Below are 26,774 nucleotides of genomic sequence, written 5' to 3' on the forward strand. Positions count from 1 at the left end.
GTTGGTATGTGGTGCTGAGGATCAAACCCGGGCCACACACATGCCAGGCGAGCGCGATACCCCTGAGCCACATCCCCAGCCCAAGATAGTATCTATTTTTTCTCAAGGATTTATAAGTACTAACCATATTCAAGGTAACAAATCAAGTCTCAAAACAAAAAAGCCAGTATAACATTCATACACACTGTCTACTACATAAAGGATAATGTAAAAAATTGAAAATTTAAAACACTTCTACATTGATCAAAGAAGATACCAGAAAATCTTTAAAACTGAATCATAATAAATACTATGCAATATATTGAATTTTGTGGGGTGTGGCTAATATAATTCTTAAGAAATATGTACCCTTAAATCCTTATGTTATAAAGGAGGAAAGGCTAAATTTGAATGCACTAAGTATTAAAGTTGGAAAATAGAGAACAATGGAACTGACCCAAAATAAGTAGGAGCAGAGAACTGTGGTACGGCTCAGTGGCAGAAGGTTTGCCTAGCAGGCATTAGGCCCTGTGTTTGATACCCAGCACCAAGAAAACAAAAACAAAAAACTTTCAAGAAACATCCAGGGGCTGGGGATGTGGCTCAAGCGGTAGTGCGTGCCAGCAGTCCAGGTTCGATCCTCAGCAACACATACAAACAAAGATGTTGTGTCCACAGAAAACTAAAAAATAAATATTAAAAAAAAAATTCTCTCTCCCTCCCTCCCTCCCTCCCCCCCCCCTCTTTAAAAAAATGATAAAAAAAAAAAGAAACATCCAAACCAGGCCAGGCACAGTAGTGCACACCTATAATCCCAGTGGCTCAGGAGGCTGAGGCAGGAAGAGCACGAGTTCAAAGCCAGTTCAGTAAAAAGTGAGGTGCTAAGCAACTCAGTGAGACCTGTCTCTAAATAAAATACAAAAGTTGGCTGGGGATGTGGTCAAGTGCACATGAGTTCAATCCTGGTACCTATCTCCACACACACAAAAAGAAACATCCAAACCAGGTGTGTGATAACGCACACTCACAGTCCCAGCTATTCAGGAAGCTAAGCCTGAGAATGAATTCAAGACCAGCTTGGACAAGAGTGGTGAGATCCTGTCTTGAAAAAAAAAAAGTAATATCTAGAAAAATTATTATATAGGGCTGGGGATGTGGCTTAAGCGGTAGCGCACTCGCCTGGCATTCGAAGGGCACTGGGTTCGATCCTCAGCACCATATAAAAATAAAATAAAGATACTGTGTCCACCGAAAACTAAAATATAAATATTAAGAAATTCTCTCTCTCTCTTAAAAAATATTAAACCATTGACTCAAATAAGTCATTTTAAAAAATTGAATCCTTAATTAAAATGCTTCCATATGGAAAATAAGAGACCTAGGTAGTTTTTCAGGATGGGAGGATGAGTTCTACAAAACTTCAAAGAAACATGCCAGTCTAATATTAGAAAGTTTATTAAAAAATTAATGATTTAAGGGGATTAAAATGTATTGTTTTCAGTAGACACAGAAAATGCAATATTTTCTCAGATTAAAATTCACAGAAAGTTGGGAAAAGAAAGACCAAGTGTTATATTCAATGGTGAAATGTTAGAAGCACTGCTTTTCTTATCAGGGATGCCCAGAAGCACAGCTTCCACGTCATTGTTCAGTGGGTCCTAGATGATGCAATAAAACAAGAAATAAGAGATATAAGAATCAGCCAAGTGTGGTAGTGCATGTATGTAATCTCAGAAGCTCAGGAGGCTGATACAGAAGGATTGCAAGTTTGAGGCCAGCCTCAGCAATTTAGTGAGGCCCTAAATAACTTAGTGAGACCCTGGCTGAAAATATAAAATGAAAAAGGTGGGGGATGTAGCTCAGTGGTAAAGTGCCCCTGGGTTAAATCCCCAGTAGCCCCCCCCCCCAAAAAAAAAAGGCAGACAAGAATTAGAAAGGGAAGGAGAAATCAAACTGTGTTCCTACATGTTTCCATCTAAAAACACACCCAAGAAATTGATAAATTAAAATTTAATAAGGTTATCAAGTTACTGGAGCAATAAACAAAAAAATCGATTTTTTGAGTTCTATGAGAAACAGAAAATGAACAAAAATTTCCATTTGCCATGGCATCAGAGCCAAACCAGGCTGGGTGCAATGACACATGCCTATAATCCCAGCAGCTCAGAGGCAGTCAAAGCCAGCCTCAGTTACAGCAAGGCACTAAGCAACTCAGTGAGGCCCTGTCTCTAAATAAAATACAAAATAGGGCTGAGGATGTAGCTCAGTGGTTGAGTGCCCCCTGAGAGTTCAATCCCTGGTACCAAAAAAAAAAAAAAAAAAAAAAAAAGTACTAGCAATAAAGTGAAAGTGACGGATGTCCTTGAGGAATGTGAAAACAGGTGACCAGGCTGGTTGTACACACCTACCCAGTTGTCTTGAACCTATCTGTCAATCTCATTGGCTTGGAAAGGTGTCGATTCAGGATATTTCCTGAGGAATTCAGAGATCTAGGAACTGGGGAGGGGATGGAGGAGCAGCCTGGTGGTCCAGCTCTTGCTAGGCATGGGAGAATCCCTGGGTCTATCCCCAACACCTCAAAGAAAGAAGAAAAAACAAACAAATCCAGAGGCCTAGAATGTGACAGGACACATCTGACAGGCAATGAGCTTGGGAAGTTACTTGTTCTGGGGGTTCAAGATCCATATCTCATGCCTCTGTCATGGGATCCCGAATGCCCCCAGTGGTTTTCTTCATGCCTTGAGCCTTATCTCACTCAGCTCAGTGGCTTCCCAGAATTCTCCTGCCCAGGCTGATTGTGCTTCTTCAAGACTTCATTTAGCTTTAGCTGCCTTGGGGGTCTGCAAACCTTTTCTGGAAAAGGTAAGAGTATGGGCTGGGGATGTAGCTCAGCTTGTTTTGCATGCACAAGGCCCTGGGTTTGATCCCCAGCACCACAGGGGGAAAAATGGTAAGGGTAAATGGTTTGCCAGCTCTATTATGAAAACAAAAGCAGTCAAAGACAAAATATAGACAAAGGAGGAGTGTGGCTGTGCTTCAATAAAACTTTATCGACACTGAAATTCAGACTTCATATATAATTTTCACTTGTCAAAATAATATTTTTGATTCCCCCCCCAACCATTGAAAAATGTAAAAACCTGGGCTGGGGCTGAGGCTCAGTGGTTGCCTAGCATGCCCAAGGCCCTGGGTTTAATTCCTAGCCCTGCAAAACAAAAGGTAGAATTATAAATGTAATTTTTTTTTTTTTTTTAAGAGAGAGTGAGAGAGAGGGGGACAGAGAGAGAGAGAATTTTAACATTTATTTATTCTTAGTTCTCGGCGGACACAACATCTTCGTTTGTATGTGGTGCTGAGGATCGAACCCGGGCCGCACGCACGCTAAGCGAGCGCGCTACCGCTTGAGCCACATCGCCAGCCCATAAATGTAATTTTTTAAAAGAAAATATAGAAACCAGCTGAGTGTGGTGGTGCATGCCTGTAATGCCATTGGCTCAGGAGACTGAGACAGAGGATCTCGAGTTCAAAGCCAGCCTCAGCAACAGTGAGGCACTAAGTAATTCATTGAGACCCTGTCTCTAAATAAAATACAAAATAGGGCTGGGGATGTGGCTCCTGAGTGAATGCCCCTGAGTTCAATCCCCAGTACAAAAAAAAGTTGAACCATTCTTTGCCCATATAGAAAAACAAGCAACAGTACCCCTAGCTGCAGGAGTTGGTTTGTCAATTCCTGCTTCAGGGACCACCCTCCAACCGCAGATTGGACCTGATTAGGAATAAGGGATATCTTGAGAAACTCTATGGTTGTAAGTGCTGTTGGGAATAAGGGTTCAACAGAACTAAGGTGTTTGAAACCTGTCTTTAAAGACGCTCTTAGTGGTCTCCCTCACCCTTAAGGTTATAGTTTCTCAGCAGGGTATCTGCAGCCTTCTGAGACCTGATCCCCACCTTTGGGGCCACTCTCAGCAGCTCTTACTCACTCAAAGATTCCTGAGCTATGGTACCTTTGTTGGTGTTTGTGCCTTTCCATGCTTTTCCTTCTCCTGGAAGCAGATCTGTACCTTGGCCTGGCTAGCTGTGGCCATAAGCCTGCCTTCTTTACCAGGTTGACTGGGGTCTCTGCTTTTTCTCCTATACCTCCACAGTTCACACTCAGCTGGCCACAGCCCTGGAGGGCTGAGGGCTCCCTGCCCCGGTGTATGTAGCTTTATATCCCCAGGCAGAACTCAGGGTGGGGGCTTAGGGTCAATGAGTCAAGAGGGATAAAGCTTGTGAGCACAGGCAGAGGTCTCCTGAAAGGCTTCCTCAAAGAAAAAAATGGAATTTCTGTACTGGTATGATTTGAGATTTTCCCAATTTAGAAAGTCCTCAGGGGCTAGGGTTGTGGCTCAGTGGTAAAGTGCTTGCCTAGCATGGGTTAGGCCCTGGGCTCGTTCCCCAGCAACACATAAAAATAAATAAATAAAGACATTGTGTCCAACTATAACTAAAAAATAAATATTAAAAAAAAAAAAGAAAGTCCTCAGGAAATCTCTGAGGAGTCTCTAGTCCTGACAATGCTATGTGTTCAACTCAGGAGAAGCCCATTTACAGGAATAGTTCCTGATCTGCTCTGGACCTAGGTCCTGGGAGGGGAGACCATATTTCCCATTCCACTTCTGGAGTGGGAAGGGCTCCGAGCTGAGTGACCAGGTGGTCAGTCACTGACGCCTTTATTTTCCTAGTCATAAATGTGCAAACTCACTTTCACCTGCTCACAGGTCAGTGAGATGTCCTGACTGCTCTTGGCAAATCATGAAACTCAGGGCCTGGTTCAAGCACTCTACCACAGAGCTAAACCACCAGCCCAGGCAATGATTTTTTATTAGCTAGGACCATTCTGCTCAGAGGGAGAGGGCATGTTGAGGGAGGCTTCTCCTGACCTGAGGTTTGCTTTTTTTTTTTTTTTAAATTGTGTCCTACTGTGTTGCCCAGGCTGGTCTCACACTTCAAGATTTGCAGAGGCTCAGCCTCCTGAAATGCTGGGACTACATGTACTACTAGCTTTGGTTTGGGATTTTTTTTTTTTTTTTTTTTTTTTTTTGGTACTGAGCTTTAAAAAGGACGAGGTGGGAGGGGCCACTTTACCATTGAGCTACAGCCTCCCTAGCCACTCCCCTCCCCCACCTTTGGTACTGGGGATTTAACCCCGGGGTGCTTTTTACTACTCCTGAGTCACAAGCCCGGTCCTTTTTATTTTGAGACAGGATTTCACTAAATTGGTGAAGCTGGCCTCGAACTTGTAAATCTCTTGCCTCTCCTCGCAAACTGTTAGGATTACAAGCTTGTACCACCACCCTGATTAGCCCCAGCTCTTTTTTTATTTTGTATTTTGAGACAGGGTCTCACTAAGTTGCAAAGGTTGACCTCCTCCTTGTGCTTCTCCATCTGAGCTCGGAAATTGCTGGAATTACATCATGTGCCAACGTGCCCTGGCTGACTTGAGTTTTTTTTTTTTTTTAATAATTTTTAATATTTATTTTTTAGTTTTCGGTGGACACAACATCTTTGTTTGTATGTGGTGCTGAGGATCGAACCCGGGCCGCATGCATGCCAGGCGAGCGGGCTACCGCTTGAGCCACATCCCCAGCCCCTGACTTGAGATTTTTATTTATTTTTTATGGTTCTTGGAATCAAACCTATGGGCCAAGGGCTTCACGCATTCTAGGCAAACGCTCTACCGTTGAGCTACCTCCCCAGCTCTTGGCTTGAGATTCTGATCAGGAATAGAGCACCGTGGGGCCCTCCTGGCAGAAACATCCAGTGCCCCTTTCCACATTCATTGACTTCGCCCAACCATGGGCTTCTTACAGACCAAGAAGGATGATAAGAACAGGTAAAATGGGAGTGGAGATGGCGGGGTTGATTAAATGGAGTGGGTAAGGAAGAAGAAATCAAGGATCCTCATTTGCTCATCAGAATTCAACAATAACTAAGGTGTATTAGGGAAGGTGTACCATGTGCCAGGATGGGTGAGGAAGGTGTGGGTGGGGGTAACCTTTTCAAGTATTCCAGGGGTAGACAGAGTGGGTTAAGAATGGAACACATGGACATCTAACAGTCCTCGGAGAAGGGGGCTATTCTCTCCTAAATACGTCAGGCTTCCAGATGACACCTTGGAAAGGCAAGGACAGCTTGCCAGCTGGAGCGCTGGCACAGGCAGGCTCATAGCCTAAAGGCCTCGGGCTCCAGGGGGCTGAAGAGAACTTGGTGCAGGCCCACCCTCCGGCCACCATCTTCAAACTATCTCCTAGGACTCCTGCAGCTTCGTTGATGTCCCTGGAGACCCCCATCCCCACAGATCCAAGCAGCTGCAAGAGGGAAGAGAGAGAAAACCCAAAGCTGCTGGAGAAACAGCTTGACGTGCCCGTGTAGGGGGTGCATATGTCCCTAAGCTTTGTGTACTTTCGTGAACGCAGAGGCTAGGAAGGTCCTTCCGGTAGCGACGCGGTCACTGAGAGCTGCCCGCAGAGCCATCCCAGCTGCCTATGCGCTGTGTGACGGATCCGGGGGATCTTTATGCCTATCCCATCCCCGAGGTAATACTCCCCCAACGCCCCGCGTGGAGAGAGGATCCAGCAGGCGACAGCCACAGTAAATGCGACAGGGACAAACACGCCGCTAAACTAGCACCTCAGACACCGCAGCGGGAGAGGCGGAGCCTCGCGGCGGTGGGGGCGGGCGGGGGTGGGCCCGCTGAGACAGGCTTGGAAACTGCTGGAAGTGCCGCATGACCGCTGCTGCCGCTCCTTCCGCCGCATGCAGGCAAAGAGTCCCCCTCTGGCCCCGGCCCCTCGCCCTCCCTGAATCGGAACTACGCCCCGCCCTGAGCTGCCGGCCTTACCGCTGCTCCCGCGAGAGTGTGTGGGGGGGGTGTCTCCGGGTGCTCAAAGTTGGACCCTGAATGCCACATCGTCTGTGATCTGGACGTGAGATGTGCAGGAGAGACTCTAGGAAGCTCAGCTTTAGGAAGGGCAGTGGGGATGATTAGCTGTCTCTTCTCCTTTTGATGTCCACAGAGGCCCGGCCTCTTGAGTGTATAAATACCAGTTTAGAGGATTTTATGGAGTTGATGGGATTCTCGACCTTAGACCCGCTGTTTAGGCCCTAAGAACACTCTCGATTCCTCATCCTGATGGGGTCATGTCCCCGATCTGCAGACACGGGGCTGAGAAAGGAAGCAAACCAGTGAACGGACCGATACTCCATCTGGAAGCAGAGCCGGAGGCGGGCTGCTCGGGTTCCTCCCCGCCTCGTCCCTGATTTCTGGCCGTGACGTCAGGTGGGCGGGCGGCGGCAGGTGCGAGCGGACAGGCGCCCTCCTTTAAGGCGGAGGGATCCAGGGGAGGGCGCCCGGACCGTGCTTCGCCTTATATAGAGCGACTGGGGGCACACGGTAGCTCTCTTGAGTCACCCCCACGCTGCCTAGGTGTTGCGAGCGAGTCGCACACTCTTCGGGCCCACCCTTCTCTTAACACTCGCAGTCCTTTCTCTCTCAAGGTAAGGCCGCAGTCTTCTGTCCGGCTTTTCTCCTGCGGGGGCTCGTCTGCGGTGTTCGACCCTCTGACCTTTTGAAGGCCAGTCGCCGCCGTGCTGGGGCGGCCTGTGGGAAAGCAATTTTTAGGGTGGTACGTTCGGGCTCTTGAGTTTCGTCTATTGTGCTTGGGCTGCGGGGCGCTCTCCAGGCGGCGACCAGCCGTGGGCGAGAGGGGTGGCGGAGCGCGACCGGGGGGGGTGGGCGGCAGCACGTGGTGGCCGCGCGGATACGGGACGCTGCCATGTTTGCTGCCCACTTCCGGACGCGGCTGTGGGGGGCCGGAGCGTGGTGGGGCCTCGCGCGCGCGGGGTGACTCAGCACAGCCCGGCGTGGTTGGCTTTGTCACCTGTCTCGCTGGAAGCGTTTTCCAATTCTTTGGGGTTGTGTGAGGGTGTGCCACGGGGGAGGAACGTCTTGATTCCTCAGTCCGCTGGGGACCACCGCGATTTTTCGAGATTCTCTTGCAGTCCCGGTGAAGGAGGAGGGGCGGGGGAGGCGCTGGAAGATTCATGGGTCCCTCCCCCGCTCCTCCCCGAGAGCTGAGATTGTTCTGGAAGCTTCTGGAGCCTGGCGCCCCGCCCCATTGCCCGGATGCTGGGGCGATGGGAGGGTGCACGGCGGCGCCCCCTCCTCTCCTGGCCTCGGCCGACGCATGTCCGGCAGTGACGAGGGTCGGGCGACGGCTTTGGCCACCATCTTAGTTATATGCCCTGTTAGCAATGACGGTGGAGCTTTTCCTCTTTGGTTCTTTGTCCTGCTTTAATTGCCCTTTGGGCGGCTACCCCATCGATCTCACGTTATCCTTCCCTGCAGAGTGGAACAGCACATTTGGTGGACCTTGGAGATACTAAGGGGCAGCTGTTAAAAATCAGGGCTCCTTTTGCTCGATTTGTCCTCTCCTAATTAAAAAAAAAAAGACTGTTTTCACATCAAAATGTACATGGGGGTTACTTGGCATTCTCAAGATACCTGTGATGCCCCCCAGTATTCTGAATTTCTCACAAGGTACCCAATGGTGCCGAGGCTGGGCCCTGAGATGATCTTACAAAAAATGTCTGACTTTCGCATTTGGTTGAAGGATTTAGGTTTTTCCTGGGTTGGCTTATCATTTAGTGTGTAGCCTAACATCTTGAAAGAAATGGTGTTTTCAGTTTCTTGGGAATAGACAGTACTCTACGCAAGGCAGTTTGAACTCCAACCTCTTAAGGTTTTAGTTGAACCCACATGAACCTTGAGGATTCTTAAGTATGGAGCCATTGCATGTGTGTTCCTTTGTAACTGTTGATCATCTTTATTTTAGATGCCTGAGGAAGTGCACCATGGAGAGGAGGAGGTGGAGACGTTTGCCTTTCAGGCAGAAATTGCCCAACTCATGTCTCTCATCATCAATACCTTTTATTCCAACAAGGAAATTTTCCTTCGGGAATTGATCTCTAATGCTTCTGATGTAAGAGTTTGAACAAGTCCCCACAGTAGTGTTGTGTGACCCCCCCCCCCCCACACACACTCTTTAGAGTACTTCAGAAGAGGGAGAAGGGATAGATTGAAGTGGTGGGAGCTGCAACTGTTTGAGATAAATCAGCAGGTGTTCCAAAAAGATTTGCCTTATTCTGGGTGGCTATCACACTTGAAAGGGAAGACACCAGAGAAGTGGATAATGTAACTGTTGGTCTGAAGATCTAAGGGATAGCAGAATTGAGGCTATATGGAAGTAGAAAACCAAGATTTGCTGGGGGGGGTGGTAAAGAGATGGACTATAAAAAAAAAAGATGTGTCATTTCATGTTTACAGGCCTTGGACAAGATTCGCTATGAGAGCCTGACAGACCCTTCCAAGTTGGACAGTGGTAAAGAGCTGAAAATTGACATAATCCCCAACCCTCAGGAAAGGACTCTGACTTTGGTGGACACAGGCATTGGCATGACCAAGGCTGATCTCATAAACAACTTGGGAACCATTGCCAAGTCTGGAACTAAAGCATTTATGGAGGCTCTTCAGGTATGTAGCACTCCGTCTATGCACATATTAAAATTTAGGATTTTTTTTTGTCTTGCTGTTTCAAATCCCATATTTGATTTTTAAAAATATTCTTTGGCAGGCTGGTGCAGACATATCCATGATTGGGCAATTTGGTGTTGGATTTTATTCTGCTTATCTAGTGGCAGAGAAAGTGGTTGTGATCACAAAGCATAATGATGATGAACAGTATGCTTGGGAGTCTTCTGCTGGGGGATCTTTCACTGTGCGGGCTGATCATGGTGAGTTGGCTTTCCATATGGAAGTAGCTGGGTTAGAATTCTCTGGAAGAAGAGATAGAAATCTTGAGTATGATATTTGTGGAGCAGTTTCTTTTTTCTTTTTTTTTTTTTTGTACCTGGGATTAAACTTGGGCACTAAACCACTGAGTCACATCCCTAGTCTATTTTGTGTTTAGAGATAGGGTCTCGCTGAGTTCCTTAGTGCCTCGCTTTTGCTGAGGCTAGCTTTGAACTCATAATCCTCCTGGATTTTTGGTGTGCACCACTGCTCCCGGCATGGAGAGTTTCTTTTAAAATCATTGATGCTTTTAGCCTCACAGCTTTATACTTTATTGTGATTGATTGGTTCTTCTAGGTGAGCCCATTGGCCGGGGTACTAAAGTCATTCTCCACCTCAAAGAAGACCAGACAGAGTACTTGGAGGAGAGGCGGGTCAAAGAAGTGGTGAAGAAGCACTCACAGTTCATAGGCTATCCAATCACACTTTATGTGAGTACCAACCAGCAGGCTGGCAGCCCATCTGCACTGAGTGTCTGTGGTTGTGGAGTTTTGTGATCCCTGGCTTTGTTTTCCTGGTGTTGTGTTTTTCATGCTTAACCACTATGTTTGGTACTTTAGTTGGAGAAGGAACGAGAGAAGGAAATCAGTGATGATGAGGCAGAGGAAGAGAAAGGTGAGAAAGAAGAGGAAGATAAAGATGATGAGGAGAAACCCAAGATTGAAGATGTGGGCTCAGATGAGGAGGATGACACTAGTAAGGATAAGAAGAAGAAAACAAAGAAGATTAAGGAGAAATATATTGATCATGAAGAACTGAATAAGACCAAGCCCATTTGGACCAGAAACCCTGATGACATCACTCAGGAAGAATATGGAGAATTCTACAAGAGCCTAACCAATGATTGGGAAGACCACCTGGCAGTCAAGGTGAGAAACCTTATATGTGGGCTCAGCTGGAGAGAAACGGGTAGAAGTGTGTATTGGTAGATAGAGTCCACAGTGAACTTGCCCAACTGGTTGTTAGCTGAGACTGAGAGTCATGGAGCCACATGAGTTCACTTACTAGTGACCCTGCCACAGTAGAGAGATTCTGTTCTCCCGAACGACTTCACTTTTATCTTTTAATAGAAATCTGGGTAATGTCGATGGCAGCCTTACACATAACAGGAGAACTGTTCTCTTAATTCAACAAGATTATATATAGCTAGGACAATGTAAGATTTATTGGCTTTAAGGTTCAGGGTCTTTTTTTTTTTTTTTTCCTCCTTATGGAGGTTCTTCAGGTATGTAGCATTCCAGTTGTAGATGCTTTGTGACTGAAAAGCACTCTTGTCCTGAAATGTTGGGTTTTTCTCCTAGCACTTCTCTGTAGAAGGTCAGTTGGAATTCAGGGCATTGCTGTTCATCCCTCGGCGGGCTCCCTTTGACCTCTTTGAGAACAAGAAGAAGAAGAACAACATCAAACTCTATGTCCGTCGTGTGTTCATCATGGACAGTTGTGATGAGCTGATACCAGAGTATCTCAGTGAGTGTCTCCTGTGTCTGTTATAGGGGATAAAGTCTTTTGAGATCTGCAGTGTTCTCCTGGGATTGTAGTCGGAGGAGGGTAATAGTAAAGGTTCAGGGAGCAAAAGAGCCTTCTGCTTGAATCTGGGTGACCAGTTTGGGTCTAGTTGTTTGTATTGAATTTTCTGCCGTTTGATTGCAGATTTTATTCGTGGTGTTGTTGACTCTGAGGATCTGCCCCTGAATATCTCCAGAGAAATGCTCCAGCAGAGCAAAATCTTGAAAGTTATTCGCAAAAACATTGTGAAGAAGTGCCTTGAGCTCTTCTCTGAGTTGGCAGAAGACAAGGAGAACTACAAAAAATTCTATGAGGCATTCTCTAAAAATCTTAAGGTATAGAGGCAAATGCTTATTCCCTTTGACATTTATTTTTTGGGGGGCATTTTACCACTAAGCTCAGCCCTTTTTATTTTTGTGATAGGATGTCACTATGTTGGCTGAGGTGGTCTTGACCACTTTCTTACTATAATTAGAGTGTATTTTCTCATTTATTGGAGAGGAAGGGTATTATCTGTTAAGGTGGGTTATTTTGTTTCCTCCTACCCTCAAGCTTGGAATCCATGAAGATTCTACTAATCGGCGACGCCTTTCTGAGCTGTTGCGCTATCACACCTCTCAGTCTGGAGATGAGATGACTTCTCTGTCAGAGTATGTCTCTCGCATGAAGGAGACACAGAAGTCCATCTATTACATTACTGGTGAGTTAATGATCAAAGCCTCCTATCTGGGGTTGGATGGACATCAGGGCTAACTGGGAACTGGCAGTGTAAATCCTTTTGGTCACTAAGTCACATTAAGTAACCTTACAGGTGAAAGCAAAGAGCAGGTGGCCAACTCTGCTTTTGTGGAGCGTGTGCGGAAGCGTGGCTTTGAGGTAGTATATATGACTGAGCCTATTGATGAGTACTGTGTACAGCAACTCAAGGAGTTTGATGGGAAGAGCCTGGTCTCTGTGACCAAGGAAGGCCTGGAGCTACCTGAGGATGAGGAGGAAAAAAAGAAAATGGAGGAGAGCAAGGCAAAATTTGAGAACCTTTGCAAGCTTATGAAAGAAATCTTGGATAAAAAGGTTGAGAAGGTGAGAAGTTTGGGGACTATGATACATTTTTGTAATCTCTCTTTGGGGGCTGCTGTTTTCAGAATTTAATGTTGCTGATTAGGAGGTTCACTCTGTTTAAGCCCCCCCCCATTTTTGTGAGTACCATACTCAGGGTCCTGCACCACTGAGCCACATCCCCACTTCTGTGTTGTATTTTATTTAGAGACTGAATCTCACTGAGTTGCTTAGTGCTTTGTTTTGCTGAAGCTGGCTTTGAACTCTCATTCTTCTGCCTCAGCCTCTCAAGTGGCTGGAATTATAGGCATGTGCCACCTTGGCTCAGCAAGGTCTTATTTCTCTTAGTCCATTATACAAAATTTGATGGAGATTAGGTATTAATTCCTGTGTTTGGGAACATAGAAACTTAAAAAAATATGGACCATAATTTTTACCTTTCAGATGATCCAATCTAAACCTAAGGTGTTTTTTTTTTTTTTTTTTAAGAGAGGGTCTCCTTGTGCTTCTCAGGCTGTCTTCAAACTCCTCAGTTGGAGTGATTCCCCTGCCTTAAGTCTCTTGGAAGAGTCAGGACTACGGGTTTGCACCATGCTCCACTAAAAATTTTTTTAACTGTCTACAGGTGACAATCTCCAATAGGCTTGTGTCTTCACCCTGCTGCATTGTTACCAGCACCTATGGCTGGACAGCCAACATGGAGCGGATTATGAAGGCCCAGGCACTTCGAGACAACTCCACAATGGGCTATATGATGGCCAAAAAGCACCTGGAGATCAACCCTGATCACCCCATTGTGGAGACATTGCGGCAAAAGGCAGAGGCAGATAAAAATGACAAGGCTGTCAAGGACCTGGTGGTGCTGCTATTTGAAACTGCGCTGCTCTCTTCTGGCTTCTCACTTGAGGATCCTCAGACCCACTCCAATCGCATCTACCGCATGATAAAGCTAGGCCTAGGTAGGCACTGTGGACTGATTTGATGTGGGGGCAAGTTCTGGAACTGACCTTTTTTTTTTTTTTTTGGAACTGACCTTTTGAACAGATTCTGTTTAATGCTCTTCAGTTCACATCTCACTGGGCCTTTTTTTTTTTTTAACATTTAGGCATTGATGAAGATGAAGTGACAGCAGAGGAACCCAGCAGTGCTGTTCCTGATGAGATACCCCCTCTTGAGGGTGATGAGGATGCATCTCGCATGGAAGAAGTAGATTAGGAGTTGCTACTGAGAAATCTGCGCTCTGTATAGTTTTCCCCATGGCTCCCACAGTAGCCTTGAGTGGCCCTCTCCCACCTGGCTTCCTCTGCTGATGGATGTTATTATAGTGTTTTTTTTCTCCTGTCCTTGGCATCTTAATTAAGGCAGGAAATAAGGGCCTCAAGCCCTCTATCCCCTACCTAGTTTGGCCGCAGGGTTGGATGTTGTGTTGTTTTTGTTTTATTTTGTTCCACAATTAAAGTATGCAAAATAAAGAAGATGCAGTTTTATACAGTTCTGCTCTCCCTTGTAAAGTGGATGATACTGCTGCTTCATAGCATTCTCTATCCTGCATAATATATAAAAACTGGCTGTTTACCTGGGTTATATGCTAGTTTGAAAACTTTCATTCTCATTTCAATCACTTAAGGCAACCAAAACACAGAGCCAAGTCCATTGCAGCAGTTTAATAAAATTATAAGAGCAAAAAGTGACATTTCCCGAAGTACCAAAACCTGTAATTGGCTCATGGAGCAGAGCCTAGGACCCCAAGGGCTCTTCATTCACCTCCCTTGGCACTACCATCTTTACTCAGCCTCCTGGGGAAGCAGCATTTGGACCCTACAATACTTGTGCTTCTCTCAACAGTAAGAAATGATAGTGTATAGAGGGACAAGCAGTTAAGTTGCTGGTAGCAGAGCCACCAGGTGGGTCAAAACTTCTAAAAGCTTGATGGAGGAGCTTTCCCTTTACACCTCCATACCCAAGACTTCTACCCTGAGGCTCAACTTGCCTACTGGAGGATGGTGGCTTAAGGCAAAAGGGAAGATACCTTCTGGGCTCCCCATCCCCAGCTGCAGAACTGGTTTATGATAATGAGAAAACCCATATTTTGCCCTTGAGCCAGCACCTCTGAAAGTATGGTGAGGGTCCTATTACATTTCACCTCTCAGGTCCTTGTCTTTTCAGACTTTCTGCACTGGGGACTCCATAGGTACAGCCTTCTTTCCCCGTTGTTTTAGCCGGCCTCGGGCATAGACTCTGAGCAGAAGGGCAGCAAAGACCACAGCTACCCCTAGCCCACCCACCACAGTGACAGTGTGGCCATAGAGGAGGCAGGAAAGAAGGATGGCAATGGCCTGGCGGAGGGTCATGATGATGGTGAAAACAGCAGCCCCAAACTGCCCAATGGTGTAGAAGATGAAGAGCTGGCCACATGCGGAACAGACAGACAGTAGCAAGGCATGGGCGGCAAACTCACTGTGTCGCCCCATGAAGCGGGTCCCCTCCAGGAGGGCCCCCTGCTGTAGCAGCGAGATTACTGTGAAGAGGCAGGAGAAGAAATTGACCCCAAACATCATCTGCACTGATGACATCTTATAGGCAAACAGGGCATCCTGCCAGTTTGAGGTGAAGCTGTCAAAAGCGATGTAGCCTGCCAATAAGATGAGGCCTGAGAGTGTGGTGGCTGGGGAGCTACGGGGCTCTGGTCCACTGGACAGCAAAAACATGCTGACCCCGATGGAGATAAGTCCAGCTGTTAGGTATTCCCAGTGTTCATAGCTGCGCCGAGACACCAGCTTTCCCATCAGCATGACAGGGATCACTTTAGAAGCCTTGGCCAGCACCTGAGTGGGGAAACTGATGAACTTGAGAGCTTCATACTGGCACCAGCTGCTTAGCACATTTGACAGGCTGGCAAAGGAGTACCGGTACATGGGTGCCCCATGTCGAGGTTGCTTGCAGAGGAGGCAGTAGAGGCCAGCCACAATCAGTGCCAGCACACGGTTCATTAGCACCAGGAACTGTGAGTCCGTGAAGCGCTCACCTGGTGATGTGGCTGTGGCCCCATAGCTTCGGGTCATCACTCTTTCCTGCAGCACACCCCAAGTAAGGTAGAACACCTGGGTTGGGGAGGGTAGACAGGAGACAATAAGAGAAGGAAAAAGTAGATCTTAACTTCCCTTTTCCTCAGGATAATTCTCAATGACAAAGGACAGCATGTGTGATCTTCTGCAGTAGAAATTTCCTCTCCCAAGTCTGGATTTACCTTGTAGAAAATTCACTGTGGTGAAAAACATTTAACACATGCTTTAGAACTCCCTGGACCCTGTTTGCTCCCACAGTATGAGAACACTAGAGTTAGCTCCATCCAAAGTGTTCTCTTACCTACTTTCAAACTCAGGCAAAAAGACAGAGTTTGACTCCTATATAGTTCAACATGCTCCAAAAAAGGGGACTAGTACCCACTCTAAAATTTCACACAGTCAGTGCCTTTGACCCCTTTCTCATGTAGTACTGAATGGCTTCCCCAATCTTTTTTATCAGTGGGTTTACAGCGTATGAAGCACATCAGGGGAGAGGGAAGTATAACAACAGCACAATAGATGTCACCAAAAACTTGGGAAAGAGATGAGCCCTCTTCTGCTCTAGACATCATAAAACAATAGTGCATTGTTACTTGCAGTACCAATGCTGGAGAAGTGGAGGGGATGAAGAAAGGAAAGTCACTGCTTCCTCCAAACATTTTGAAGATGGTGCTCTGTGTGTCTGAGAGAAAGGGACACATAACACACAGACCCGCAAACCTTTGAGATGGACAGAATGAAAACTGAGTTCACAGAGTCCCTGCCCACTGAGCTCAATCCAGGACAAGAAGCAGAGCTTGCCTGCCTACCTACCTGGAGCCCCAAGGTACAGAAGAGCAGCTTCAGGGCCTGCCAAGTGGGGGTGGTCTCCACTGTCTCTGTCCGTGGAGCCAGGGGAACCTCATCAGAGGCCTTAGGCTCATTGCCAAACACACAAGCTTTCACCAGGGGGTAGCAGAGACCCCTGCCTGAAGAAGACACATATAGTCAAGTCCCAAACCTCCTCCACAGCAACTCAACTTCCCCAGAGCAGCCAACCTGCCCTGCTGTCCAGCCTATTGGCCTCCCCCCTCCTTCCCTTTCCAAGTCACATTGCGGTTTGAACCAACACCTGCAATTCACACCTAGCCCTCTTCCCCACCCTCTCTCCACACACCTGTCTCCAGGTAGTTTTTCCTCCTGAAGTAATGCACCAGGAAGTAGCCAGGTACCATAAAGGTGGCATAGCCAGCAGCATTCACCAAAAAGCGAAAGAACCACAGCTGGGTCCATGACTCCGGAGGGGCTTCAGGAGTCTCCCCACCAGCACCCAGGGAAGGGAGCGCAGCCAGTACCACCACTGCCCACCACCTGCTGGGAGCGCGGACATAAGAATTAGAGTGCAGTCCTCCAGCCCCCTGGCCCAAAGAAGGGGACCGCACATAAGTGCCTCGTCTTCTCCCCGCCCCCTCCGCTAAAGCCCAGCGGGACAAAGAGCCTCTCTCTGTCTTGGGGGGTTAGGCGCGGGGCGGGCAGGCAGGGCCTCCTCCCTCCCCGGGGGCGGACCCGCCTCTCTGGCCACACAGGTCCCCTCTGTTCCCTCCAGCGCGCCCAGGCTGCTCTGGCCAGAGACAGCTCCCCCTCCCCCCATCCCGCCTCCCACGTTCCCGGACCGCCAAGGTCCCCAGCTCCTTCTCTCCTCACTCCCCCAAGTCCCTCAAGGAGCACAAGCTCACGCCGCGCCCCCGTCAGCACGGCTCCGTGCAGCGCCACGCGGGCCGGCTGCCTGGCGGCTGGGACCCCACCCGGCCCCCAGTGCCGAAAAGCGGCCATCACGTGGCCCAGGGGCTCGATCATGTGCGCTGCCGCTGCCCTAGTCCTCCCACCTGGTGTCCATGACCCGGGCCGCGTGGGGCGGAGGGGGACCGGGGAATGCGAGTCCCCGGGCCGCACGCACCCTCCGCCGCCTCCGCCAGCAGCCAGCGAGCGGGCGGCTAGCGGAAGTGCCGCGCTCTTGGCGCCTCCCTCCCGGAGGCCGCCCCCCGCCGCCCCCTGCCGCTACCACGCAGCGCCCCGGCCGCGGTGGGCTACAGCGCCCCCGCGCGGCCTGGAGGCAGACGAAGCTGGGTTCTAAGAGGTTGGGCTGCTTTTGGGCGGAGGAGCCCAGAGCCCCAGGCCAGGAGCGACGCCTCCCCCGGGTGTCGTCGCTCTCAGTCCTCACCATCCTGGGAATAGGGGTGACCACTGCCCTCTTGTGGACTGGGACGTTGAGTCTCTGTGTCCCAAATACTTCCCCTTTATGTCATTCTTCAACTTTTTTTTTTTTTTGGTACTAGGGATTTAACTCAGGGTCTTACTAAATTGGCCAGGCTGCTCTTGAACTTGGATCCGCCTCTCTCAGCCTCCTAAATCGCTGGGATTAGAAGCAACACACCCCACTAGTTCTCCCATGTTCTGACAGGATGAAGATGTCTCCTTCCTTCTTTGGTTGGGCCAGTAATTCTGTCTCCCTCGTCCCCGTGACCACTGAGGCTCCGCATGACCTAACTGACCCATCTTCCTCGCCCACTTACACAGGCCCTGTAGAGCCTCGCTGGTCTGTTCTCAGTTCCTCTAATTCTCCAAAGGCTTTCCCCCACCCAAATGCTCTACCCCATCACTTACTCATCCTATGTCCCAATGAGATGACTCTCCTCAGAGGCGTCCCTGGAACATCCAAAGAAAGATCCCTCACCCACTTTACTGTCCTCTTTCCTCCTCGTGTTTCCCTTCACAGCACCCACTGCACTTTGTAATTATATTTGGATATTTATGATTTTAATGTTTATGAGTGAGGCTGTCTCACTATAAGCTCTAAAAGTCAGAGACCATGTTGGTTTATTCCTCCTTTCTTCATGCCAATGTAGGCCTCACTGGTATAAAATATGTAAAAAGTTGCAGGTCTCTGGTGCCTAGCCTCTTCTGGCTACTCCAGATGGCAGCCTCCAGGGCCTGTGTCTTCTCATTCCTCTTCCTCTCTCTTCATCCCTCATTTCCACAAAAGGACAAGGGTCTGCACTGGACAGCGACAAGCCTGAGGACTATTAGCTCCTTATCACACCCAGGGGATAATTTCCTTCTCTTTGCTTTTATCAAAAGGTCACAGAGCAGATCTGCCTATGCACATGCACAAAACAACTCTAGAAGGGATGACCCTCACAACCCTTTAACACTGGGGATTGAACCAGGGGTGCTCTACCAGCTGTATTCCCCACCTTTTTATTATTTTTTTCTTTAATTTTGAGACAGGGTCTTGCTAAGTTGCTGAGGCTGGTCTCAAACTGGTGATCCTCCTGCCTCAGCCTTCTGAGGTTTGTACCACTGCACCCGGGTAGGAGGAAAACACTTTTAAAAAGTCTCTGCTACTTTAGTGTTATGTTACTGCAATGTCCCTTTCTCAAAGGCTCAGTTCAGGGCCTTCTGTTAAAAGTTTTTAGACAAGAGTGTTTTGGTATCTTCAATAGCAGTAAGGTGGGACCCCTCAGGGCCCTGCTTCTTCTATTTCAGTCTCTCCTCACTCAGAAGCCTCCACACTTTCCCACTGGTTGGCAGTTTCAAACTGACCCAACAGGTAGAAATGAGAGCCCTGCCATCTCCAAGAGAGGTAAAGAGACTTCACCCAGGATGCCAGGGGCTTAGGCGCCTCTCAAGAATCTCCATCCAGTCCACCTGGGAAGCTCTTTCTTCCAGCCTGGCTCTCTCTGACTTGCAATCTCTTTTCTCACTCAGAACCATACTGGCTCCAGGCTCTGGCTTCAGTAGTCCCTAGGACACCAGAAGGGCACACTGGGCCCAGGTTGCAGCAACAGTGGCCCCAGTTTCCTGTCCTGGCTTTAGTCAACACACATCAGCGGCTTCCCGGAGATCTTCAGGTCATCGAAGGGCAAAAGAATAAGGGGCTGAGAAAGAGAATAGAGAGAAGCAAGATCAGTGGCCATGAGAAAAGTCAGTAGTGGAGGAGACCTAGGGAAACTTGTTGGGCCACTCCCTCCTCACCAGAGTTGAAGAACTTGAGGGAATACATCTTTATACTAATGAAGGCCTCCTGACATGGCAGAGCCTTCAATCTCTAAAATGATGCCAGAATATCCAAGCTAGGAGGGACATTAAAGATGATCCAGCTCTGGGGGCTGGGGCTGGGGCTGAGTGGTAGAGCACTCGCCTGGCATGCATGAGGCACTGGCTTCCATCCTCAGCACACATAAAACTAAAATAAAGGTATTGCGTCCACCTACAACTAAGGATATCTAAATTTTAAAAAATAAAAGATGATATAGCTCTGGATCTACTTTTGTTGTGGGGGGGGGCACAACATTCTGAACATTTGTTTTATACTTAACATTTAAAAACAGGAAGACTATACAGAAAACCTGGGTTTCACCTCTTGAAAATTTCCAAGACCTAGAAACATGGGGCCTACATTCCTATGCCTAAGCATTTGCTGGAGCCAAGGAGAGACCCCGAGGTATGGCTCTCTGCTCTCTCCCAGGCCTCACCACTTGCTGGTCATATACCTGGCCAGCTTCACTGATTCACACTAATTGTGGAGCCCCTGTAGGAGTATAAGTTGGGGCTCTTGGTCCTGATCAACTAAGGAAACTGGTTTGGAGAGGGATAAAGGTTGGCCCATGGTTGCATGACTGGTTGGTAAGTGGCAGAGTCCCGGTTGTACCCCCAAGACTCCTAACTCTCTGGTCCTTCCAACTATTGACAGTCCCTATCTCTGCTATGGGTATGAGAGGCCCTGAAACCAGAATGGAGAAGTTTATGCCTCGTACATCCTCAGCCAGGTCCTGCGGTGTCTCATCTTCCACATTCAGCAGCAGGGAGTCAGCGCCGGCCTCACACAGAGTGGATGAGATGCCACTGAGGCCCCGTCCAGCTGCCAGATGCAGCGGTGTACACCCATTGAGCATGCGGGCATCTACCTGAGCACCAGCCTGGAGTAGGAACTGTACCAGGCCCCGCTCCTGGGTTTCCACAGCTAGATGCAATGCTGTCTTCCCACTGGTGCCCTCCTGGAAAGGCATAAGGATGTCAGCCAAGGCCCTGAAGTGGCAGTGGGATCCGGGAGGAGAGCAGAGGCACCACTTGCCATGTGGGGTAGGGGAACTTGCAGGGGCAAGGCTGGTCAGGTGCCATGAGCAGGCAGTGCCTTGATGGGTTACCTCACCTGGGCATCAATGTCAGCTCCATTCTGAAGCAGTAGTTCTATGAGAGGCTGGTTCCTCTGCAGAGTGGCAATGTGAAGACAGGCCAGACCTGGGGTAAGGTGGGTAGGGACACTGATTGGCATTCACAGCTCTCTTTCACTCTCTTCAGGGACCTCCCTAACCCTCAGCCCCAAGGGACTCCTGCCCACTCAATGCCTTTAATCACAGGACTCTTAAAATGCAACCCCGAAAACCCCCTCAAAAGTCTGAGGGGAAAGGAACTGCAAGTTTCCACCTTTCAGTCATGTTATTGAAACTTTCATGCTTCAGGGGTCAGGCTGCTGAATGACAGCCCCCAAACATACCCTCCTCCAGGGCACATACCCCTCAAGCCCACAAATACTCTAGAACTCTACTTGCCTTCAAGCTCAATCCAGATTTCTCCGAGGAGCCATCTGGGGATCCTCATGCCCCAGACTCTCTCCAGGGGCCACTTCCTTCTGTGTGCCCCGCCTTTCTTTGCTTATCTCCTTTCTGGTCTATAACTCTCCCTCCCCCACTCTCTGCTTATAATAGAGATTCAGATTCAAATATACATCCTTTATCTCCTTCAAGTTTTTGTTCAAATGACCCCGGCCTTTCCTGACTACCGTTTTTAAAAATCACATCAACCTCCCCCCCGTAAAACATTCCAATTCCCCTACTTCTGCTCTACTCCCTCTACCATAGCACTTACTTCCTTCTAACATATTATATAATTCACTTCTTATATTTATTGTCCATCTCTATCTTTCTCATTTTTGTTTTCAGATGGGAGCTGAGCTCCTGAGGTAGAATCTGGCACACAGAAAGGCACTCAGGACATTTCTGTTGAATGAATGAAGGAGTTCATTTAATCTCTATTAAACTATATATTTTAAGGACAAAACTTAGATTTCTGCTCAACACTCAGTAGGTGTTGGGTCAATTCTGAATCAAATAATTCATCCATCATCTATTCCTTCATCTAGCAAAGATGTACTAAGTGTCCAGGTGCTTAGAGCTGGAGGAACATCAACAGACAAGCTGGGTCTCCCCCTTTCCTAGGAGTGGGGTCCCTGTTTCCTGCCCTCTCCTCTTCCCCAAAGGCCCTGGGGCTACCCAAACCTTGCCAGTTTTGCAGCTGGAGGTCCAGGGAGTGAGATGTTCCTCTGCCTGGCTCTGGCTGCCCCTCTAGCAGGCAGCGGGCACAGGCCAGATGCTGGCGCTGGCATGCCACATGTAGGGCTGTGTCACCATGCCGATCCTGTAGCACCCGGCTGGCCCCCTTCAGCACCAGGGCCTGAACTGTATCCGGCTGGTCCAGATGAACAGCCAGATGGAGTGCTGTCTGCAGGCACAAACAGAGGGTCAGTCAGCTACTGCAGCATGCTCCCACCTCTGGGACCATGCTAGATGCTAAGGTGGGCATAGCAATATCCAGATGCCATCATTTTCTTTGAGAGAAGCTTACAAAGGCCATAGCCCTGGTCTTCTAAGAAAGTACTAGCAAGTCCTTCCCTCTATCACCCTACCATCAAGTTCTTAGGACCCCAGTTCTGGAAGCAGAGTGAGGGAAATGACCCCCTGTTCTTCTCATAGGTCTGCTCAACTCCTAGAGAAAGAACATGTGGGATCAGAGTCCAGTCACTCACCTTCTAGGGAGACCTGTGCTACCCCCTGGGGTTAGGCTGCAGGAATTGGCACTAGGCAGTCTCCCCGGGCAAACTCCTTCCTTCCTTAAGTCTTCATTCAGATGTCACCTCCTGTACTAAGCCTTCTCTACCTGTTCCATAAAGACACTGGACCCAACAGTAGCAGGTATGAGTCTTTCTCACACCGTTTGTCATCATGATGTATAATTAGGCGTTTATACCGGGTCCTCCAGACCAGACTGTGCCCTGTGGGCAGAGGCTGGGTCTTACTCATCTCTGCATTCTCCACTTCAAGCCCAGCATCTGGCATATAGGTCCCAAATGAGCAGCCTAAGAACCCTGGTGTGGCTTCTGGGGATGGCTACTATGGACACAGACTCCTCCTTCTACCTACCTGGTAAAGGTTGTTCTGAATGTCCAAGACCTCCTGGGGCAGCAAAGCCAGGCAACAGAACAGCACCTCTGGGGCCTCGTGAATCACTGCCAGGTGGACCAGCCTGGGGAGCAGGGGAGTGCCTGGGGTCAGGGCCCAGGCCAGAGAGGGTGACTGGGGTCTTGGGTTTAGAGGGACTGTGTTACCCTCTAATTAGCAACCTGAAAGGTAGGTGCAGGAGATGAGTTTGGGCCAGGAAGTGAGGGTTGATGTGGAATGGCAGGATTCTGGGGATGGAGGCCCACATTCCCATTGGTGGCCTTGAGGAGGGCCTTGGCTGGGTGGGCATGTAGGCAGGGTGCTGACAGGACAAGGGCCTTCCTGTCCAGCCTGCCCACACCCTGCTCCCCCCTGCCCCCAGGGCCCTGCGAAGCCAGCTGCAGCTCAAAGCCAAACTGAAAGCCGCGGGAGTGGTGCAGAGGGGGTTTCCAGGGCTGAGCTCCCCACCTCCCCACAACAGGGAGGACAGGAGGAGGCAGATGTGGGGTTCCCCCCAGTAACTCAGTGTTATGCATTCCAAGGGAGGGAGACAGAAGCTCTTGGAAGACAGGCAGGAGACAGCATTTTGTTCTGCTGCCCTTCCTAAGGGAGTCATGAGGGCCACTCCTCAGACGGCACAAGCCAGACAGGGCCTGATTAGTGGCCCTGTGCACTTCTAAGAGGAGATCTGTGCAATGCAGAAAAGGTCTGTTTGATAAAGGGGACAAGAGTCTTAACCTTGAGGTAAGGGGGAGCATCGGGCAAGGGAAGTTCCAGTCTCGGGGTTTCCCCACATCAGGTGGGGAAAATGAAAGCCGGAGCTGGAGGATTTAGGCCTGGACAACTGCCTTGCAGCATTAGTGAGGGGCACATCTTGGCTAAAAAGGCCCATCTGGGCTGGGCAGGGGGCTGCTCAGGCAGGAGAGGGGGCAGGCTTTGGCTGCAGGCAAGCGGCAGGAGAGGCCCAGGAGAGAGTGACGAGGGAGGGAGGAACCGCTCTGGAAATCCCCTCGGCCAGGGCCTGCTCTCTGGGTCACATTCCTGCAGCCACCTCCCTCTCTCCCTCAGTCTCCCCTCCTCCCACTTCCTCTTCCCACTTCCACACCTCCCAAAGCCCAACCACCTCAAAGGGAGGAAAATGCCCACCTTCTCTTGAGGGACCTGCTGGGGAGTCCTTGCACATCTCTCTCTCTCTCAGACACACACACCACCTGTCTCTAACTAGATATGGTAAAGGCTGAGGCTGAGAGGCCAACGAAAGAGGGAAGTATCAGAAGTCCCATTCACTGGATCAAAGGTCAGCCATAGATATCTTGCATGAAGCCCCTGAAACCTTGGATTCTGGGATAGTGATCTAGGCACAGAGTACAAAAGCCCTAGGATCTCTCCTCTCCCACTCACTGGGTCCAGAGGATAACTTTGTCAACATCCACCCAAGATTACAACTCCTGCATCTCCAAAAAGCAGGTCAGAACAGGCACCCCCGCCTCCCCATGCCTATTCATTCCAGCATCTCTGATCTGGGACTCCAACCCTCCTCTCCCATTTCTCACCCCGAAATCCCAGCTGCCAGTGTTTTCTTCTTTTCAAGTCCTCAACTGACCATCCCATCCCACACAATCACTTGTAACTTCAGCTGTCCCCTGGCCCAGTGCCCATCAAACTCCCTCTGGGCCTGGGAGAGGAAGAATAGAATGAGGGGGTAAGACAGAACAGTAGGGAGGATTTGGGGTGCTCAGGAATGAAGGGTGTTGGGGGCTGACTTCAGCCCTCACTTCCCCTTTCTCAGTAAAGGAGGAAGTAAGCTGGGGCAGCCAGTCCCCTGTCTGCCTGGGCACTCTGGCCCCAGCCTAGTCACTCTCTTCTTCTCAGGGCCAGTCCCAACCCTGCACCCTGCCAGCACCCCCATCCCAAGCTTCCTGGCACTGAATGGCAACCTGTAACTGGTGTCTCTTTTTCCTTGAGACAGGGCATTCTGAGGTCAGGAGCTGGGAATCCCAGATATTGAGCAAACACGGATGCCCCCTCCTCCAGCAAGTTAAAAAAAAAAAAAAAACTGGACTGGTCAGGGGAATTTTCTCTTCCCAGGGGTGGGTTATTGGTAGATTTCCAAGATACTGGCTGGGGTTCCAGGTGCCTGGGTAAGAAATGTGCTAACTCTAATCATTTCCCAAAAAGACGGCAAATAAATGATGACAAGTCCACTGGTCTGGACCTGGCTAGAATACAAAAGTGGGCTAAGAGTTAAGTAGGGAGTTTGGAAGAGAGTGGGGACTGTCCCTTCCACCGTGGGGGTTCCTTGGGATGTACTCTGGGGGTAGTGGTGGGGTACCTGGACAGTTGCAGCTCCTGGAAAGCCCAGAGTTAGTACTCCATCTCAGCCTAGCCCCCATACTCACGTGTCTCCGTCCTCAGAGATATAAGTGAATGCTTCGAGCTGCTGAGGGCTCAGCGCCCCCGCGGAGGGCAGTGACGATCCTGGGGCTGGGTCCTCAGCCTCAGGATCCCCCAGCAAGGGCAAGGGCTCTGTGAGCGAGGAGGAGCCATAAGTGGAGTCAGCCCGCTCCCCGTCCCCGTCTTCCTTTTCCCGCGGCTCCTTGGAGGAACTCGGAGGATGGGTCCAGGGCTGGGGGCTGCAGCCGTCCGAGGGCCTGGAGCCTGTGGCCGGGGTGGGCTCCGGTAGGGAACGCAGAGAGCGTAGAGACTCTATGCCGGAGTCACACTGGCTCTCATCCGCCTCGTCCGGCCCCTTCCGCGCCTCCGACATGCCCGCGGCGCCAGCCCGCTGGGGCCGGGTTCGAGCAGGATCGGTCTCCGGGCTACGCCGCGCGGCCTTTCCGGGTTGCGGGTCCGCCTGGTAAAGACAGCGCCGGGTTCTCAGTTGCCTCGGTTCCAGGTTGTGCGGGCGCAAAGAGTGGACGAAAAGCGCGGACGAGGTTAGCAGCGTCGACCCGGTCCACGGCAGCGGTTTACTCTGGGCAGCTGGGCAGTCCAATCGGGTCCTCCCTCTCGCCCCGCCCACTCGGGCCAAAGAAGTGGCCGCACTGGGATGGCCCCGCCCCGGGCCCCGCCCCCGACGGCGCTTCCGGGCAAAGGCCCCGCCCCTCCGGAATCCCCCTTGCCGCCTCTGTGCGTAAGTTCAGAGTCCATGGTTACCCGCCCTGACTCACTCCTTCGTGGATTAATTTGCCTATTCATCATTCATTCATTCATTCGTTCATTCTCTCACTCTTTCCCCCTTCCTCCTTTATTCCATTCATTAATTCCATGCAGTCATTCTTTTCTTCCTTCTGTTTCTTTGTTTGTTTTGAAGGAATATTAATTTTCTGCACCAGCTGGGAGTCTTGTGGGGAAAGCACATAGGTGGTGGGCTGGGAAGCACTGCTTCCTATTCTCAGCCTATTTCTCTCGATTTTTCTTGCTTTTTCATCTTTCCAAGTTCAGGAGTATAGGTAGAAAAGGGATCCATTATTATTAGAGAAGGAATTCTTCCCTGTAGTCCCACATAGAGAGTCATTTCACCAGATCACATAGAACTGGGCAGGAGAATATGTTTTTATTAAATGGGGTTTCTCAGGCAGACTTGTTTAACAGGCAGAGTGCTCATGGGTTTTTTCTTTCTCACAGGGCGAGCACTGACCTTGAGTGGTTACAGTATCTGGCCACCCCCAATAGTCAGGGAAATTTAGTTCCTCAAGGTAGGGCCAGGGTGGAGAGACCCCAGACACACTGCTGAGGCCCCTTCCATTTCCTCAGTCTCAGCCCCCAAACATATTTTCTTCCCAGTTCCTGCTTTCCTTGGGCCCACAGAGGCCATGGGAGAACATCTCCCAGGTGAGTTCCATGCCACTGGTCATAGTTTGCTCCTTTCATGCTACTTCCTGGGACTCCAAGGGCCACTGACCTTGGGTTAGCAATGGTCTCAGAGGATCATCCCGAAGGTAACAGCTTTTTTTTACATCTCTGGCTGGGAGGAAGGAAGCTGGGGTGAGGTGGCTCCTAACCAGCTCTCCCCACTTC

General features: G+C 49.5%; 3 protein-coding genes across 6 annotated transcripts; 1 reads left to right on the top strand and 2 right to left on the bottom strand.

Annotated features, from left to right (window-relative positions):
- The first annotated feature begins 7,369 nt into the window (after positions 1–7,369).
- Positions 7,370–13,920, top strand: HSP90AB1 (heat shock protein 90 alpha family class B member 1). Its single transcript, XM_081295782.1, has 12 exons — positions 7,370–7,518; positions 8,856–9,002; positions 9,347–9,553; positions 9,654–9,813; positions 10,169–10,302; positions 10,432–10,740; positions 11,173–11,338; positions 11,522–11,712; positions 11,930–12,077; positions 12,189–12,457; positions 13,059–13,392; positions 13,539–13,920. Exons 2-12 carry the CDS (start codon positions 8,856–8,858, stop codon positions 13,646–13,648), a joined length of 2,175 nt encoding a protein of 724 aa, XP_081151908.1. The 5' UTR covers positions 7,370–7,518; the 3' UTR covers positions 13,649–13,920.
- Positions 13,921–14,187: 267 nt separating this feature from the next.
- Positions 14,188–17,526, bottom strand: SLC35B2 (solute carrier family 35 member B2). 4 transcript variants are annotated; one of them, XM_081295784.1, is made up of 4 exons: positions 17,364–17,526; positions 16,655–16,848; positions 16,312–16,466; positions 14,188–15,534 (listed from the first exon to the last, which is right to left on the bottom strand). In XM_081295784.1, exons 1-4 carry the CDS (start codon positions 17,372–17,374, stop codon positions 14,596–14,598), a joined length of 1,299 nt encoding a protein of 432 aa, XP_081151910.1. In that variant the 5' UTR covers positions 17,375–17,526; the 3' UTR covers positions 14,188–14,595. The 4 variants fall into 4 exon arrangements, with proteins under 4 accessions (XP_081151910.1, XP_081151909.1, XP_081151912.1 ...); XM_081295783.1 differs by having other exon boundaries at positions 16,655–16,851; XM_081295786.1 differs by lacking the exon at positions 16,655–16,848 and having other exon boundaries at positions 17,364–17,515.
- Positions 17,527–18,308: 782 nt separating this feature from the next.
- NFKBIE (NFKB inhibitor epsilon) lies at positions 18,309–25,761 on the bottom strand. Its single transcript, XM_081295607.1, has 6 exons — positions 25,154–25,761; positions 22,737–22,839; positions 21,816–22,038; positions 20,690–20,778; positions 20,295–20,534; positions 18,309–19,415 (listed from the first exon to the last, which is right to left on the bottom strand). Exons 1-6 carry the CDS (start codon positions 25,519–25,521, stop codon positions 19,350–19,352), a joined length of 1,089 nt encoding a protein of 362 aa, XP_081151733.1. The 5' UTR covers positions 25,522–25,761; the 3' UTR covers positions 18,309–19,349.
- Positions 25,762–26,774: the final 1,013 nt, after the last annotated feature.

This window comes from Spermophilus citellus (assembly GCF_964194105.1).
Source record: "Spermophilus citellus genome assembly, chromosome: 5".
Taxonomy (NCBI): domain Eukaryota; kingdom Metazoa; phylum Chordata; class Mammalia; order Rodentia; family Sciuridae; genus Spermophilus; species Spermophilus citellus.

Bases quoted from the DNA above. Each gene is read 5' to 3' on its own strand.
- HSP90AB1 (XM_081295782.1), top strand. From the start codon at position 8,856: ATGCCTGAGGAAGTGCACCATGGAGAGGAGGAGGTGGAGACGTTTGCC. The intron at 11,713-11,929 runs GTATAGAGGCAA...CCTACCCTCAAG, and splicing joins CATTCTCTAAAAATCTTAAG to CTTGGAATCCATGAAGATTC. The intron at 12,458-13,058 runs GTGAGAAGTTTG...AACTGTCTACAG, and splicing joins TGGATAAAAAGGTTGAGAAG to GTGACAATCTCCAATAGGCT.
- SLC35B2 (XM_081295783.1), bottom strand. The intron at 16,467-16,654 runs GTGTGTGGAGAG...TGTCTTCTTCAG, and splicing joins GAAAAACTACCTGGAGACAG to GCAGGGGTCTCTGCTACCCC. The intron at 15,535-16,311 runs GTAGGTAGGCAG...TCCCCAACCCAG, and splicing joins TCTGTACCTTGGGGCTCCAG to GTGTTCTACCTTACTTGGGG.
- NFKBIE (XM_081295607.1), bottom strand. From the start codon at position 25,521: ATGTCGGAGGCGCGGAAGGGGCCGGACGAGGCGGATGAGAGCCAGTGT. The intron at 22,840-25,153 runs GTGAGTATGGGG...CCTGCTCCCCAG, and splicing joins ATCTCTGAGGACGGAGACAC to GCTGGTCCACCTGGCAGTGA. The intron at 20,779-21,815 runs GTTTGGGTAGCC...ACCTTACCCCAG, and splicing joins CCAGCTGCAAAACTGGCAAG to GTCTGGCCTGTCTTCACATT.